Source organism: Rhinopithecus roxellana, chromosome 10 (assembly GCF_007565055.1).
Source record: "Rhinopithecus roxellana isolate Shanxi Qingling chromosome 10, ASM756505v1, whole genome shotgun sequence".
NCBI lineage: Eukaryota > Metazoa > Chordata > Mammalia > Primates > Cercopithecidae > Rhinopithecus > Rhinopithecus roxellana.
Window position 1 is genome coordinate 84,453,054 of NC_044558.1, and position 18,634 is coordinate 84,471,687.

General features: G+C 45.9%; 1 protein-coding gene across 2 annotated transcripts in view; it reads right to left on the minus strand.

Annotated features, from left to right (window-relative positions):
- Window positions 1-18,634, minus strand: part of P2RX7 (purinergic receptor P2X 7) — a 57,545-nt gene that overhangs the window by 9,530 nt on the left and 29,381 nt on the right. For both annotated transcript variants that reach the window (XM_010368321.2, XM_030938769.1), the window contains exons 5-11: window positions 18,215-18,311; window positions 15,397-15,477; window positions 14,626-14,755; window positions 13,203-13,339; window positions 4,862-4,952; window positions 2,820-2,885; window positions 2,586-2,735 (exon numbers count right to left, since the gene is read on the minus strand). In XM_010368321.2, the coding sequence (XP_010366623.1) occupies window positions 2,586-2,735; window positions 2,820-2,885; window positions 4,862-4,952; window positions 13,203-13,339; window positions 14,626-14,755; window positions 15,397-15,477; window positions 18,215-18,311 (752 nt within the window). The remainder of the gene's footprint in view (window positions 1-2,585; window positions 2,736-2,819; window positions 2,886-4,861; window positions 4,953-13,202; window positions 13,340-14,625; window positions 14,756-15,396; window positions 15,478-18,214; window positions 18,312-18,634) is intronic.

The window sequence follows — 18,634 nt, forward strand, 5'->3', positions numbered from 1 at the left end:
AATGCATATACAATGGACAGTGAATTGTGCATTCAGCTGCTGGAACAGGACAATCATGTTCCTGGATGAGGGAAAGACAAAGATATTGTCTTTTTTTTTTGAGACGGAGTTTCGCTCTTGTTGCCCAGGCTGGAGTGCAATGGCGCGATCCTGACTCACCGCAACCTCCACCTCCTGGGTTCAAGTGATTCTCCTGCCTCAGCCTCTGGAGAAGCTGGGATTACAGGCATGCGCCACCACACCCCACTAATTTTTTGTATTTCTAGTAGAGACGGGGTTTCTCCATGTTGGCCAGGCTGGTTTTGAACTCCTGACCTCATGTGATCCGCCCACCTTGGCCTCCCAAAGTGCTGGGATTACAGGCGTGAACCACCGCGTCCAGCCAATCACCTTTGTTTTTAGGTACCAGAGATTTCTCTTTGGGGAAAATCATGGAGTTGAATGCAGAGGACCTGCTTAATAAAGTCCAAATTAATCAAATCGAAACAATACAGATGACGCTGAAATCTCTTTGACTACTCTCCCACCTAAGGTCCTTTCCAGAAGCAGCCACTGGTACAATTTTGTGTACATATATACAGCCACACATATGTATATGTATGTGTGTGTACACTTCTGTATATATGGAATATACATGCAGAAAATATATAGATTAGCTTCTGAGTCTAGTGGTTTTTTTTATCCTATATATCATATAATATATGTTGTTCTACAGTTTGCTTTTTTTTTCTTTTAACAAGTGTCTTGGAGATCTGCTCTTGTCAAGCCCTATAATTTTTTTTTTTTTTTTTTTTTTTTTTTGTGACAGAGTTTCCCTCTGTCACCCAGGCTGGAGTGCAGTGGCATAATCTCGGCTCACTGCAACCTCTGCCAACCAGGTTCAAGCAACTCTCCTGCCTCAGCCTCCCAAGCAGCTGAGACTTCAGGCATGCACCACCACACCTGGCTAATTTTTGTATTTTTAGTAGAGATGGGGTTTCACCATGTTGGCGAGGCTGGTCTCAAACTGTTGACCTCAAGTGATCTGCCTGCCTCAGCCTCCCAAAGTGTTGGGATTACAGGCATGAGCCACTGTGCCCAGCCTTGGGCCAATTATTTAACCTTCCTGTGGCTCAATTTCCTCATCTATAGAAAGAGATAATAGTAGCATCTGTCTACATCAGGTTGTTGTGAAGATTCAGTGAGTTAATGTATAAAGCATTTAGAAGTGCTGTGTATGGCACATATACACCATGGAATACTATGCAGCCATAAAAAAGGATGAGTTTGCATCCTTTGTAGGGACATGGATGCAGCTGGAAACCATCATTCTTAGCAAACTATCACAAGAACAGAAAACCAAACACCGCGTGTTCTCACTCATAGGTGGGAACTGAACAATGAGATCACTTGGACTCGGGAAGGGGAACATCACGCACTGGGGCCTATTATGGGGAGGGGGGAGGGGGGAGGAGGGAGGGATTGCATTGGGGAGTTATACATGATATAAATGATGAATTGATGGGTGCTGACGAGTTGATGGGTGCAGCACACCAACATGGAATAAGTATACATATGTAACAAACCTGCACGTTATGCACATGTACCCTAGAACTTAAAGTATAATAAAAAAAAATAATAATAAAATAAAATAAAATAAAATAAAATCCCAGCTCTATCACTTATAAAAAAAAAAAAAAAAAAAAAAAAAAAAAGAAAAGAAGTGCTGTGTAAGTTTTGCCATTATTATTATCGATCTCATTTTTTTAAACTGGTGACTGGTATTCCTTTCTATGGATTTACCATAGTTTCTTTCACCATTCACCTGTTGGATATTTGGTTAGATACTATTTCTTCACTGTTAATAATCATATATGATTGATAATTTAATAAACAATCCTGCTTTGAACATCTTGCACTCGTGTATTGCTTGGGTACTCATGTGAGTATTTTTCTAGGGCAGGTGTGGAGAACTGAAAATGCCAGGCTGTAAAGTATGTCCCATTTAAACATTAGTCACTGCCAAATTGTTCTCTAAAGTCGTTATTCTTTTCTTTTTTTTTTTGGCTATACCAATTTAATAAATGACAAAACAGACTGGGCTCAGTGGCTTACACTTGTAATCTCAGCACTGTGGCTGGCAGAGTGGGTGGATCATTTGAAGTCAGGAGTTTGAGACCAGCCTGGCCAACATAGCTAAACACCGGCTCTACTAAAAATATAAAAATTAGCTGGGTGTGGTGGTGTGTACTTGTGGTCCCAGCTACGTGGGAGGTTGAGGCAGGAGAATCACTTAAACCTGGGAGACGCTCCAGCCTGGGTGATAGAGCAAGACTCCATCTGAAAATAAATAAATAAATAAATGACAAAATTGGCAAGTCCTGGACATAAAAAATTGCCTTCCCTCTATCTTGCCCCTCCATTTTTTGTTTCTATTCTTCTCTAAGACCCAAGAATTTATCTGAGAGTTGGTTGATCGGGGTAGAGCCCAGAGACGTATCCACTACAGGAGGAAGCCTGTGATTTGGGCCTAACTTTCGTGCATTGCTCAGTGATTTCACGGAATCTCTCCATGTTTTGGTGTCCTATGAACACAGCGGCCTCACCGGCTTTGGCTCCACAATGGACTCGCACTTCTTCCTGTAGTAGTATTCGTTGACCACACAGGGCTGACAGCACTTGCACCAGGGATAAATATGGGAGCGACAGTAGTTACTGGAGTAAGTGTTGATGAGGAAGTCAATGAACACGGTGGCCTGTGGAAAATGCAGACAAGTGCCACGTTAGTAACTTCCCTCTCCAAACCATTTTCCTAATGCGCGGAAAAGAGAATCTCTTACCAGACCGAAGTAGGAGAGGGTTGAGCCGACGTACACAACCAGCTGGATAATGTCAAATTTTCCTCCCTAAAACAGAGTGGGAGTTTACTCAGGTGAAATTCAGAGCAGCGCTGTTTTGTTTCAGCGTGCAATGGTTGGTTCTATCAGGGAGCGGAGCCTCCTACTGTGACTTGGATAGATGCATTCAAGTATTGGCCGAGGCAGAGACTACGCAGACTGAAACTGACTCTCAGGCATCCTGCTTCAGCCGTGCAGGGTGTGCTTAGACCCATAAAGGTTTTACATGAAGAAGCACTGGGGCCCACACATTAAGGGGAGACCCACCAAAGCGCTGTCATTTATTCATACAAGGTGAGGGTTTCAGACAAGCTTCTTCTCCCAAAGGTTTGACATTACTTCAGAAGCAGAGGGAAGGAATGTCTGGGTGGCCTCATGGTTTTTTTTTTTTTTTTTTTTTTTTTTGAGACAGAGTCTTACACTATTGCCCTGGCTGGAGTGCAGTGGTGTGATCTCAGCTCACTGCAAGCTCCACCTCCTGGGTTCAAGTGATTCTCCTGCCTCAGCCTCCCAAGTAGCTGGGATTACAGGCACCCACCACCACGCCCACCTAATTTTTTGCATTTTTAGTAGAGACAGGGTTTCACCATGTTGGCCAGGCTGATCTTGAACTCCTGACCTCGTGATCCACCCACCTCAGCCTCCCAAAGAGCTTGGATTACAGGCATGAGCCACTGTGCCTGGCCCAGCCTCGTGGTTTTTTTTTTTTTTTTGAGACGGAGTCTCACTCTGTCGCCCGGGCTGGAGTGCAGTGGCCGGATCTCAGCTCACTGCAAGCTCCGCCTCCCGGGTTTACGCCATTCTCCTGCCTCAGCCTCCCGAGTAGCTGGGACTACAGGCGCCCGCCACCTCGCCCGGCTAATTTTTTTGTACTTTTTAGTAGAGACGGGGTTTCACCGTGTTAGCCAGGATGGTCTCGATCTCCTGACCTCGTGATCCGCCCGTCTCGGCCTCCCAAAGTGCTGGGATTACAGGCTTGAGCCACCGCGCCCGGCCGCCTCGTGGTTTTTATTCCCAGTGGTCTTTGCATTCTTTCAGCTATATCTCATTGCTTCTCGTCCTGCTTATCACCATCTTACACAGATAACATGCTCTTGGACACCATGTCATGGGATATGTTGATTTTTGCATACCTGGCATCTTTTCCTTCTATCTTCAGAGGGCAACACTCCAATTTTCTTTTCAGTCCGTGTGGTGTGTGTGTGTGTGTGTGTTAAAGGGGCTGGGGTGTTGGCCTCTCTGCTGGCTCCTGGGCTGGGTTAGGGTTGGTTCGAGACCAGCCATTGGGAGTATGGCATGACCCTGGTCATAGTGATTAGTTCAGTGGTGGGCATGTCATCCATGGTGGGCCAATCAGAGCCAATGACATTTGTCTGAGACCTTTGCTGAACCTTCTGGCAAAGAGGCATTTTCTTTTCACTGAGGTTGCTAAACCAGTCAAATTGAAGGTGCTGCTTGATACCTTCATAGAGAGATGGCTGGTCTGGGGATGATACCAAGACTGAGGAGGACGTATACAAGACACAGAGGGTGGCAAGTTCTTGATGATGATGATGTTGTTTTAACACCTGGATCCAACCATGCTTGTAGCTTAAAAATAACCCCTGGAATTTTTTCAGTTATGTGAACCCAAAAAAGCCCACTGAAAGTGTTTTTTTTTTTTTTCCCCCTTAAGCCATTTTGAATTGGATTCTGTTACTTAGAAACTATTTTACAGGAGATTTCTTTCTCTCTCTTGTTAAGTATCAGAATATTTTTAAAGCCAAATGTTAGAATTGCTTTCCAGGCCCAGTCCTGTACTCGTCAGATGACTCATTCAGGGACAGCACCCCGAGGACATCTTCTTCCTCTTTTATGCCATGTGCAAAATGCCCAGTGCTAGCTAATGGCTGTGACCAAAACCCTTCCCTCCATGGAGGCCCCACAGCAGTAATTAGGACACAGTCATAGGATGCCGGTGCCCGGAGCTGGGAAAGGAGACTCACAGTGCCAAAAACCAGGATGTCAAAACGGATCCCGAAGACTTTTATCAGAGTCCGTTTCTCAACATTGTTTTCCTTGTAGTACTTGGCATATCTGTAGGAAGAAAAGGATCTGTATTTATAAGATCTCTTTGAAGGTGTTGGGCTTTTGGGATTTTTTTTGAGACAGGGTCTCACTCTGTTGCCCAGGCTGGAGTGTAGCAGCAGGATTACTGCTCACTGCAGCCTTGACTTCCTAGGCTCAGGAGATTCTCCCACTTCAGTCTCCCAGCCAGGTGGGACTACAGGCATGCACCACCATGCTCAGCTAATTTTTTGTATTTTTTGTAGAGATGGGCTTTTGCCGTGTTGCCCAGGCTGGTCTCAAACTCCTGAGCTCAAGTGATTTGCCTGCCTCAGGTTCCCAAAGTGTTGGGGTTACAGGCATAAGCCACTGCATCTGGCAAAAAATGCTAGTATTTTATGGAAGGAAAAGCCAAAACAGTGGCCCATCTAGTCCTCCTGGTCTGTCCCCTGGCTCTGTGACAGGTGGCAGGGGAAGGAACACAATCCAAAGCCCTGGGTGACTCTCTCCAACCACCTGCAACCAAAGAGCATCCCCCTCCCCGTGTCACCACCTGTACTTGCATCATCTCAGAGGGACGGAAAATCAGCTTGTCGCTTAAGATTAAAATGCATTTTAGGCCAGGCGCGGTGGCTCAAGCCTGTAATCCCAGCACTTTGGGAGGCCGAGACGGGCGGATCACGAGGTCAGGAGATCGAGACCATCCTGGCTAACACGGTGAAACCCCGTCTCTACTAAAAAGTACAAAAAAATTAGCCGGGCGAGGTGGCGGGCGCCTGTAGTCCCAGCTACTCGGGAGGCTGAGGCAGGAGAATGGAGTGAACCCGGGAGGCGGAGCTTGCAGTGAGCTGAGATCCGGCCACAGCACTCCAGCCTGGGTAGCAGTGCGAGACTCCGTCTCAAAAAAAAAAAAAAAAAATGCATTTTAAAACAATACAGGATTAACAACAAGCAGATAAATTAAAAAAAAATAGCTTCAAGCAATATGACTATTCCTTAAGGGGGAAGAAGAGATTTGGCATCTAGAACAAAGCAGGAGTGGATGGTGGTAAATCTTAGATACTGATTACTGGACTGGGGACAGGCACACCTCAGCAAACTGTATTTTCTTAGATTCTGTATATGTCTATTTGGCAATCATTAATCACAGGGCCAAACTAAAGGCTGAAGTTGTGTTTTTTGTTTTGTTTGTTTGTTTTGAGGTGGGGTCTTGTTCTGTCACCCAGGTTGGAGAGCACTGGCATGATCAGATGATCAGAGCTCACTGCAGCCTCCACCTCCTGGGCCCAAGTGATACTCCCACTTCAGCCTCCCAAGTGGCTGGGTGGGACTACAAGTGTGCACCATCACACGTGGATAATTTTTATTTTTAAAATTTTCAACTGGGCACGGTGGCTTACATCTATAATCCCAGCACTTTGGGAGGCCGAGGCAGGTGGATCACTTGAGGTCAGGAGTTTGAGACCAGCCTGGACATCATGGTGAAACCCCATCTCTACTAAAAATACAAAAATTAGCCAGGCATGGTGGCACATGCCTGTAATCCCAGCTACTCAGGATACTGAGGCACAAGAATCACTTGAACCCAGGAGACGGAGGTTGCAGTGAGCCAGGATCGTACCACTGCACTCCAGCCTGGGTGACTGTCTCAAAAAAAAAGAAAAAAGAAAAAAGAAAAAAAATTTTTTTCAAAAATGTTTTGTAGAGTCAGGATCTCATTCTTTCAACCAGGCTGGAGTGCAGTGGTGTGCTCATAGCTTGTTGCAGCCTTGAACTCCTGGCTTCAAGCCATCCTTTCATCTTGGCCTCCCAAGGCTGAAGTTGTTTACATCTCCCCTGCAATCCAGCTTTTGTGAGGGTGTGAAAATCATATTACAAACCCTCCAACCAATCCCTCAATCACTTCCTTTTCTAACTCTCCAGTATTTCTCCTTAGGGACAGGTAGGGTGAGGGCCAGACATTTAGAGACCATTCTTGTAACTCAGAACCCACTGGCATTATTCAAAGTAGTTCACCCCAAGCTGTTTCCCCAGTCCTGCCTTGCCCTTCCATTGGGAAACACAATAAAGCTCTGGACCATTCTTTCCCCTTTATTCTGCCTCTTGACCGAATCTGGTACTTCCTCCTGTGGCCCTGTCTAGCGTGGCATGGCCTGGTGTGGCCTGGCATCATGTGGTGTGGCCCTATCTCTTGGGAAAAGTATGTAATAAATTCTTCTTGGCCAGGTGCAGTGGCTAACGCCTGTAATCCTAGCACTTTGGGAGGCCAAGGTAGGCAGATCACCTCAGGTCAGGAGTTTGAGAGCAGCCTGGCCAACATGGTGAAATCCCGTCTCTACTAAAAATACAAAAATTAGCTGGGTATGGTGGCAGACGTCTGTAATCCCAGCTACTCGGGAAGCTGAGGCAGGAGTATCACTTGAACCCAGGAGGCAGAGGTTGCAGTGAGCCAAGATCACACCACTGCACTCCGGCCTGGGTGATAGAGTGAGACCCCATCTCAAAAAAAAAAAAAAAAAAAAAAAAAAAATTATTCTTTCAGTGGCATTGACCTTTCTCTGTCATCACCCAGTGCTAACTTTAAAAATTAAGCCCCAGGCACAAATCATCAGTCACCCGTAATATGCAACCCTCCCCAGTGCTGCAGTCAGGAAAAGTGGTGTGTTTTGTTTTTCAAGAATAATTAAGGAGGCTTAAAACGAATGCTTCATAAAACTTTTAAATCTGCCCCTTCTTCTCACATTTTGATGATTGCTTTTAGATAAGGTTACATATACATATATATTTTTCTGAGTTATTAATTCACCATCTAGTTACAAGATGTGGGGAGAGAAGAAAGCAGATGACAGATGTTCTGCCAAAAAATAGTAAGAAACATCTGAAACTTTTTAAAAAACCTCTCAAAATCTGACATTGAAATCGATCAGATATTCTCAGGCACTTTAGTGCCTCTTTCTGACTGGAGGGAATTCAATTTCTTTGCATGTGACTATTTCAAGAGAGCTTTTTCTCCTGATGCTATATTGAGTGATTTATCTTTGTTGTTGTTCTTGTTGTTGTTTTTGTTTACTGAGACAGGATCTGGCTCTGTCGCCCAGGCTGGAGTGCAGTGGCTCGAACACAGCTCACTGCAGCCTCCGCCTCCGGCGTTCAAGTCATACTCCCACCTCAGCCTCCGGGGAGCTGGGACTATAGGTGCAAACCATTACACCTGACGAATTTTTTAAAATTGTTATAGAGATGAGGGTCTCACTGTGTTGCCCAGGCTGGTTTGAACTCCTGAGCTCAAGTGATGTACCCATCTCAGCCTCCCAAAGTGTTGGGATTATAGGCATGAGCCAACGTGCCCAGCCAGTGATTTGTTTTTTAATACACAAGCAAGCATGCATCGCCACTGCCTGCCCTGGGCTTGGCATTATCTCCCTATGTGAGTTGGTTTGCCTGGGAAGGTTAACATTGTGTAGTAAGCGTGTGAATTTCTGCTTCCAGTGTCTTGTTATGGTGGCTCTTAAACTGAAGGCAAGAATCACTTGGGGTGACGGCCAGGCTCAGTGGCTCACACCTGTAATCCCGGCACTTTGGGAGGCCGAGGCAGGTGATCACAAGGTCAGCAGATCGAGACCATCCTGGCTAACATGGTGAAACCCCATCTCTACTAAAAATACAAAAAATTAGCCGGACATGGTGGTAGGCGCCTGTAGTCCCAGCTACTGGGGAGGCTGAGGCAGGAGAATGGTGTGAACCCGGGAGGCGGAGCTTGCAGTGAGCCAAGATCGTGCCACTACACTCCAGCCTGGGTGACAGAGCAAGACTCTGTCTCAAAAAAAAAAAAAAAAAAAAAAAGGATCACTTGGGGTGAGTGTGTTCAAAGGCAGACTCCTAGGCCCCTCCCCCAAAGAGTGGTTGCAGAAGCCCTGAGATGTTTCTAGGAGTCTATATTTCCAGTAAAGGTACCAAGTAGTCAGTGGGCAATGCCCTGAGAAACATCGGGCCTTGAAGAAGAATGTTTTTTGCACACTGGAATGGGTTGAGCCCCCTAAATAAGATATGTTCAAGTATCTAATCCCTAGTGGCTGTGATATGACCTTATGTAGAAATACAGTGTTTGCAGATAGATATAATTAAGTTAAACATCTCAAGATGAGATTATCCTGGATTTAGGGTAAGCCCCAAATCCAATGACTAGTATCTTTATAAGATAAAGGAGAGATCAAATTGCTTGAGCCCAGGAGGCAGAGGTTACAGTGAGCTGAAATTATGCCATCGCACTTCAGTCTAGGAGACTGGAGTGAAACCCTGTCTCAAAAAACAAAAAACAAAAAACAAAAAAAAAAAAAAGAGAGAGAGAAATTGAAGACATCGAGACACAGGGGAGAAGGCCCTGTGAGGATGGAGGCAGAGATTTGAGTGACGCCGCCATAAAGTTATGAAATGCCTGGAGCCACCAGACGCTCGAAGAGGCAAGAGAGGACCCTCCCATAGAGCATCAGAGCAAGTGTGGCCCTGCTGACATCTTGATTCCAAACTTCTGGCTTCCAGAACTAGAAGAGGATTAATTTCTGTTGTTTGAAGCTGCCACACTTGTGGCAATTAGTCATAGCAGCCACAGGAAATTAACACAGACACGTACTCCTGCTGGGCCTGAGAAGCGCGTCGTGCATTCTATGTGGCCTGATCCACTTCACACAGGTCGTGCATGAGCGGAATCACCTATTCACTGAGTAAGGACATTTCAGCACGGATTGTTTTGTAAGGGACAGAATTCTGTAATGTGATCAACTTCTTCAACTTCCTATGTTTTAGAAAGTTATATTTTCTGAAATACCTCCTATAACCTGTAATTTCCTTCTCTTGTGTGTCTGCTGGAAAATAACTTGTCCACTTACTCATCAGACCTCAACGATTTATTTATTTATTTATTTATTTATTTATTTATTTATTTAAGTTTTTTTTTTTGAGACAGAGTCTTGCTCTGTCACCCAGGCTGGAGTGAAGTGGCATGACCCCGGCTCACTGCAACCTCCACCTTCCAGGTTCAAGCAGTTCTCCCTGCCTCAGCCTCCCAAGTAGCTGTATGATAGGCACCTGTCACCACGTCCAGCTAATTTTTGTATTTTTAGGAGATACAGGGTTTCGCCATGTTGGCCAGGCTGGTCTCGAACTCCTGACCTCAGGTAATCCTCCAGCTTCGGCCTCCCACAGTGTTGGGATTACAGGCATAAGCCACCGCTCCTGGCCCTCAACAATTTGTTTTTGGCCAAAGATTTCTTCTGGTGCTCATTCCAGACAAGAAATGCTCTACCACTTTGTTCTAAAAGAATATTAACATCATAACTGGCTCAGGCCTTCAGAGGGCTCAGATCTCTTCGGGAGCGGATGTTCTTGGGCTCAACTCAGCCACTGGAAGGACGTTTGCTGACACCTGATTGTACACTGCCCCGCATGCTTCTGCTGACAGCTAAAAAAAATACCCTGGAAGGGCAGTCAGGGGACCACTCATCCTGTCCTCTCTTCTTACTAATGGCCATGGGCCTATTCAGCAGAGCGGCAGGGGATGATCAAAAAGTTATCTCAACTGGAAGCTGGTTTCAGTGCCCTGGATGAAATTCCATTGACCCAAAGGAAGCAAAAAGCATCAGCCCATCTTTACGTCAAGGGTTTCAAACTCAAATGCCTACAGGGGCCAGGCAGATGACAGAAATGAGGATGCGGGCCAGGTATAAGCACTGAGGAGTGGCAGTGACAGTGATGAACCAGAAAGCCCAGACCCTTTCTAAATAGGACCACTGATACTCAGCTCCAGCCCGCAGCCACCATGTAAGATATGGACCTTGGGGTGTCAAATAGTTTAATTTTTTTTAATCAAATAGTTTAATTTTTCAAGAAAAGCAGGAAGTCCAAGGTTTTACATAGAATGTCTCAAATTTTATTATTTATTTATTTATTTATTTTTGAGACAGGGTCTTACTGTGTCACCCGGGCTGGAGTGCAATGGCACAACCACAGCTCACTGCAGCCTCAACCTCCCAGGTACAAACAATCCTCCCACCTCAGCCTCCTGAGTAGCTGGGACCAGAGGTGCATGTGCCCACACCTGGCTGATGTTTTAAAAATTATTATTTGTAGAGATGGGGTCTCCCTATGTTGCCCAGGCTAGCCTCAAATTCCTGGGTTCAAGTGATCCTCCCACCTTGGCCTCCCAAAGTGCTGGGATTACAGGCATGAGCCACTGTACCTGGCCTGTCTCAAGTTTTAAAACATCATGCAGGCCAAAAAACAAAACAAAACCAGAAACAGAAAGACATTTAAGGGGCTGCCTGCCAGTTTATGAGGCTGCTTTGAGTAATATATAAGGAATACCTCCATAACATACAGCACATGTAGAACTTTGCATAAGATCTTTTCTACTGAAGACAGTATTTCAAAGCCCACGAGGAGAACTCCCACCCAAGTTACTCTGGATAATAGGTCGGTATGAAAGGAATGATATAATAGAATGGACAGAAGTAGTAGGATCCTTAAGGTAAGAATGGGACTCACTGGAACAATAATAGATGACTTTGAAAAAGAACCAAATAAAAATCCTAGAAATGAAAAGTATAGACCAGGCGCAGTGGCTCACACCTGCAATCCTAACACTTTAGGAGGCCGAGGCAGGTGGATTGCTTGAGCTAGGAGTTTGAGACCAGCCTGGGCAATATAATGAGACTCCGTCTCACAAAAAAATTTTAAAAATTAGCTGGGCGTGGTGGCGTGCACCTGTAATCTTAGCTACTCAGGAGGCTGAGGTGGGAGGATCGCTTGAGCCTGGGAGGCAGAGGTTGCAGTGAGCTATAATCGCACCAAGTCCACTCCGACCTGGGTGACAGAGTGAGACTCTGTCTCAGAAACAAAACAAAACATTATAACCATAGATATTTTAAAAAATCTGAAAGCATATGATAAAATGTTCACAGCCTTTGATTTAATAAGTCTAGAAATTTATCCTAAGGCAGTAACCTGGAATTCAAACAAAAGTTTATGTGCAAAGATGCACACTGTGGTTATTTGTAATAGAAAAACTGGAAGCAACTTAAATATTCAATCATGGAGGCATGGGTGAGAAAATCATGAGATGGGAAGGAAGGGATGGAGTGTGAGTGTGGGGTCAGAGTGACGAGGGTTAGAATTATGCAGCATGTATTATCAGCTGTGGGTCTTGGGCAAATCATCTTCTAGAAACAATAATATCTTTCTTCCAGGGTTGTTGGGAGATTTTAGGGATGGTGACAGGGAGTGCTTGGTATATGGAAAACCCTCCTTGGGCCAGGCGCAGTGGCTCATGCCTGTAATCCTAGCACTTTGGGAAGCCGAGGTGGGCAGATCACTTGAGGTCAAGAGTTCGAGACCAGACTGGCCAACATAGTGAAACCCCGTCTCTACTGAATATACAAAAACTAGCTGGGTGTGGTGGCACATGCCTGTGGTCCCAGATACTTGGGAGGCGGGAGGATCGCTTGAACCCAGGAGGCAGAGGTTGCAGTGAGCTGAGATGGTGCTACTGCACTCCAGCCTGGGCAAACAGAGTGTGACTCCATCTAAAAAAACAAACAACAACAAACACAAAAAACAAAAAAAGAAAAGAAAACACTCCCTGAATTGTAGCAGTTGTTATTTTGTTATTTGTTCACCTACAAAATGGAATGTTATGATCATTAATGTGATGGTTACAAAGAATTTTGAGTGACTGGGGTATGAAAAACCCCACAGAGTGCCACTATACATGTATATATATATGTATGCATGCTATGATTGCATAGGAGCTGTATGAAATAATTGGTGCAGATGAGGAAAATTCCCCCTAGGGTTATCATTGATTATTTCAGGGTAGGGGAATTATGGGTGATTTTGATCCCCCTCTATGCTTTTCTGTTTCCCAGTAGTTTTGCTTTATAAAGAGTGTGCATCCGCCTGTAATCTTAGCTACTTGGGAGGCTGATGCAGGAGAGTCGCTTGAACCTGGGAGGTGGAAGTTTGCAGTGACCGAGATGGCACCATTGCACTCCAGACTGGGTGACAGAGCAAGACTCCATTTCAAAAAAATAACTAAATAAAAAATAAACAGTGTGCATCTCTTTGAGAATTTTTAAAAAATTATGGAAAAAATTCAGTTATCACCTAGTTCTTAGAGAAAGTCTTTTTTCATTCATCTTGTTGCCTTGGAAACCAAAATTAGTCTCACCAATTGCTGGGAATGAGATTCAGCCACTGGGTGAGTTTGACCTGGAGCCTTGGAGTTACCTGAAGTTGTAGCCAGGGTACAAGGACACGTTGGTGGTCTTGTCGTCAAGGCGACGGAAACTGTATTTGGGACGGCAGTGATGGAACCAACGGTCTAGGTTGCAGTCCCAGTAGATCTCAATGCCCATTATTCCGCCCTGAAGGATCAACAAGAGACAATCTCTATGGCTGCTGGGTGTGAGTTATGCAACCACCAGACATCTCCCTGCATAGGCATGATTGCTTAAGATTTTTAGAGGAAAAATGCTGATTGAAGAACCATGTGTACAACCCCATCTAACTCGCATGTGGTGGCCACAAACGCATGTCCTCACTCTCCCTACCCCTGTCTGGGACACACCACCGTTAAACTCAGTGTCCTAAAATACAACTTTCAACAGACCACTCCTGTACTCAGACACCTTTAGTGCCCCCCACACCCCCATTAAAGATCAAGTCCAAATTTATTAGACTGGAATTCAGGGCATTCTATCAAATATATTTTCTGCTTTACCTCCTAGTACTCCCCCAGGGAAAGCTCTTTGCAGATGCGATTACATGAAGGATTTTTTTTTTTTTTTTTTGAGAAGGAGTCTCGCTTTAGTCACCCAAGCTGGAGGGCAACGGCATGATCTCAGTTCACTGCAACCTCCACCTGCCAGGTTCAAGTGATTCTCCTGTCTCAACCTCCCAAGTAGCTGGGCTTACAGGCGCCCACCACCATGCCTGGCTATTTTTTTTTTTTGTATCTTTAGTAGAGATGGGGTTTCACCATGTTGACCAGGCTGGTGTTGAACTCCTGACCTCAGGTGATCTGCCCACTTCAGCCTCCCAAAGTGCTGGGATTACAGGCATGAGCCACCGCGCCCATCCTAAATGAAGGATTTTGAAATGGGAGATTATCCTGGATTATCCAGCTGGTCCTTAAATGCCCCCTCTTGTAAGTGCACCCTCTCTTTATAAGACAGAGGCAGAGAGAGATTGGACACAGGATAGGGAGTGAAAGTGGCCACTGAGGCAAGATTCCATGCTGCTGGCTTTGAAGAAATGCAAGGAATGCAGCTCCAGAAGGTGGAAAAGCCGAGGAACTGCATTCTCCCCTAAAGCCCCGGAGGGAGCATGGCCCTGGCTCAGGGAAAATCGTCTCCAACTTCTGATCTCTGGCAACATAAGCAAATATGTGTTGTTTTAAGCCGGTAAGCTTTGGTAATTTGTTACATCAGCCATAGGAAAGGAATACACCAAGTAGCTCTCGCTCATAAGATTGTTTTGGGATTTGATGAGGTAGCGTAGGTAAAGCCCTTAGCACAGTGGGTGAATTTACTAAATGCTCAGTAAATGTGAGCCACATTATGAAGACCCAGTGGCCCGGCCTCTTGGCCGTTTGACATCCTCCATCCCCAGACACATAGCCCCACATCCCAGTGTACAAAGCACCACCAACCTGAATTGCCACATCTGAAAAATTATCGCCTGTTTCTCGGAAGATGTCTCCTAGTCGGAAAATGGGACACTGTGGATTCTGAGTCTTGTGGAAGGTACAAGTGATGTTTAAACCAGGCAAGATGTTTCTCCTGTGCATAATTAAAAGCAAACAAACAAACATCTCGAGTGAAAAAGATCTGTCTCTTTCCCAGGAGTGACCCAGTGTGGTGGAGAGGTTCCATGAAAGCCCCAAACGATCCCTGCCTCCTGGGGCCCCTGGGCAGTGGCCTCTCACACTGGACCAGAGTTGATCTGTGTCACCAATGGCATATGGCAGAAGTGTTGCTCCCAAAGACTGTGGCTTCCATCTTGGTTATAATCTTGGTTGCTTCTTGGTTAGGCTCTTGGTTGCATCTCGGTTATACTCTCGGTTGCTTGCTCTATCTCTCTTGGGTCACTTGCTCTGGGAGAAGCCAGCCGCCGTATACCAAGGATACTCAAGTGGTCCTAGGGCGAGGAACTGAGCCCTCTCACCAGCAACTGTGTGAGAGCTTGGAAAAGGGTTCTCCAGCTCCAGTCAAGCCTAGAAATGATTGCAGCCCTGGTTGACAGCTTGGCTACAACCTGACAGACCTTGAGCGAGAACCACACAGCAAAGTCATTCCCAGATTCCTGACCCACAGAAACCATGGGAGACAATAGGCATTTCTTGTTTCATGCTTCTGAGGTTTGGGATAATTTATTACACAGCAGTAGATAACTAAGACAGCGAGGCAGCCTGGGCACTTACGTGGTGTAGTTGTGGCCGGGGAAGTCGATATTGTTTTTGATGAGCACAGTGAAGTTTTCCGCACTGTTCAAGAGAGCAGGCCTGGGAGAGAGACGTGCAAAATGGCCATTAGTGACAGTGGGGACCGAGGGAGCCCATGGGCCAGTGGGACCAGAGGTTTCTGGTTTCTTGGTTTGGTCTTTGGGATGCGTGAAGAGAAATGGATACAGCAAACCCAGTGGGCAAAGCATTCTGAAACTCTCCACAAAGCCCCTCTAGCTCCTCCAAGAAGAAGTTCTCCTTCTTGAGATCTGATATGGTTTTTCTCTGTGTCCCCACCCAAATCTCATCTCGAATTGTAATCCCTATGTGCCAGAGGAGGGGCCTGGTGGGAGGTGACTGAATCATGGGGCTGGACTTCCCCCTTGCTGTTCTCCTGATCTGAAGTGCGCGGCACATCCCCCGCAGCCCCCTCCTGCTCCATCATGGTAAGATGTGTTTGCTTCCCCTTTGCCTTCTGCCATGATTGTGCGTCTCCTGAGGCTTCCTGTGAAGCCTGTGGAACTGTGAGTCAATTAAACTTCTTTTTTTCATAAAGTATTCGGTCTCTTACCGAAAAAAAAAGGTAGTTTTTTTTTTTTTTTTTTTTTTTTTTTTTTGAGACGGAGTCTCACTCTGTCACCCAGGCTGGAGTGCAGTGGCACATCTCGGGTCACTGCAACCTCCACCTCCTGGGTTCAAGTGATTCTCCTGCCTCAGCCTCCCGAGTAGCCAGGATTGCAGGTGTGTGCCACCACACCTGGCTAATTTCTGTATGTTTTAGTAGAGACAGGGTTTCGCCATGTTGGCCAGGCTGGTATCGAACTCCTGACCTCAAGTGATCCGCCTGCCTTAACCTCCCAAAGTGCTGGGATTACAGGTATGAGCCACCGCACCTGGCTAGGTAGTTCTTTGTGTGAGAATGGACTAATACAAGACCCAGTGGCATTTACTGTGGCACCTCTCACACTGATATAATTACACATTCAGGTATGTACAGTGGTTGGGACTTGCTCGATATCTGGGACTTGTACTTTACCTAAACCTTGGCAAAGTCTCTTATGCATAGTTACGTATGAGATAAATATCTAACACCTACTATATGGTGATGGATGTGTTGAATGAATGATTAAATGAACCATCTTAGCTAATTCATATAATATATGAGAAACTGAAGTTCAGGGAGTTGCTTGCCCAGGTCACATCAAAATCCAGCCCAGTGGCAGGCACACTGGAGATGCAGTTTATTTAATGAGTGAGTTGATGGCAGAGCTGGAACTGAAACCACAGTCAGTCAAGGGCCGCTTGTCTTGAACCAAGGACTATCTGAGTGGAGGCTGCTGTATCTCCCAGAACTGGATGATTCCTTCTGTGACAAAGAAATGCCCCTGACCTAGAAATGAACCTGAGTGGAGCTACTGGCGATTGAGAACCATAAGGGGTGATGCTGCTGAGCACACCCCCTGTCCAGGCATTGGGAAACCTTCGCCTGAGCCTTCTATGAGCCAGCTTGGGGCAATTTTCTCTTTGCTCCACGATGCTGAGGGAATGATCCTGAATCACGTTGGTCTAGAACTGCGCTGTCCAATATGGTAGCCACTAGACGTGTGGCGATTTAAAATTAAATTAAATGAAAAACTCAGGCTGGGAGCAATGGCTCACACCTGTAATCCCAAAACTTTGGGAGGCCAAGGCAGGAGGAGGATCGCTTGAGCCCAGGAGTTCAAAACCAGCCTGGGCAACATAGCAAGACTCTATCTATCTATTATCTATCTATCTATCTATCTATCTATCTATCTATCTATCTATCTATCCTCTATCATCTATCTATCTTTCAAAAATTCAGTAGTCACACTTCATGTACTCAATAGCCACATGTACCTAGTAGCTGCCCTATTGGACAGCACAGATACAGAACATTTCCACACTGCATAAAGTTCTACTGGACAGTGCTGGTCTAGAACCACCACACCTCCAGGGGTAGATTTTGTGTGTGTGTGTAAGCCAGGCATGGGGCTTACCTTACAGTAACTGTACAAGTATCATCTCATTTAGTCCTTACAACAGCCCTATGAGGTTGGTGAAATTATTATTTTGCTTTTACAGGTGAGGACACTGAAACTCAGAGAGGTTAAGCCACTTGCCCAAGGACACACAGCAAAAAGTGTTAGAGCTAGGAATTGAATCCAGGTCTTTCTTTCTCTGCTGAAATACATCAGCCCTTGTGGCTTCTGAGATTTGACATCATGATTTTGTGTATTGAAGCGAAGCATCAATACAAGGGACCACCAAATCTGTATGTCATTGTGAGCATTTAATTTGAGAAAACTTCCTTTCCCTCCCCTCTTTTATCCTCCCCCCTTCTCCTTTTTCCTCCCCTTCCTCTTCTCTTTCCTTGCTTCATCCTTCCCTTCCATCTCCTCCTTCCTTCCTATCCTTAATCACTCAGTATGGACACTGACAAGTCAGAAGGGACCCTGCTGTGGCACTAGAGGAGGGGGTCTGGGGGTACCCTGGAAGATCTGGGGGAGGGAAGGGGGCCAGGGACACCCAAGGATGCTCAGGGTAGTAGCTATTTACCAGTTGCTACAGAATTGTTACAATAGTTTACCAACCACCAGGGCCCTCCCAGAGACACTAGTTTGTGCCAAGCAGTGTATCTAGAGCGCAGGGGTCCCCAAGCCAGTAGGACCCAGGACTTTGCAGGGCTGTGCTGAGAGGGGAAGGCCCAAGCAGCCTCGGCAAGGGCTCATCTGGTCGCTGCTGAGGGCCACTGTGTCTGTCTCCCCATGCGACTCACCGGGGGGCCTCTCCCACTGCCTCGATGGGGCACCAGGCAGAGACTTCACAGGTCTTCCGGTTCCCTTCATACACTACACACCTTCCGGTCTGAATTCCTATAGGGGCCAAAGCATCGTAGAACCACAGATGTGAAAGAACTGCGGAGAGGAAGTTCTCCAGGAGGGACATCATGAACTCAATCCAGGCAAGAGACTAGGCTTTGACCAGGCTTTCCAACCCATGCAGCTTCAGCTTCCGTCAAGCCCGTCCTAACCACAACGAACACAAGGCAAGGCAAACGAGCAAAACGTAATAGAGATCAGACGGGACACAGAAAGACTGTGGATTCTGCTGGCTCTTTTGTTTCTTTACAAGAAAAGAGTAAAGAAACTCTTTTTTTTACTCACGAGGGGAGCGGAACAGGTGTATGCTCTCACTT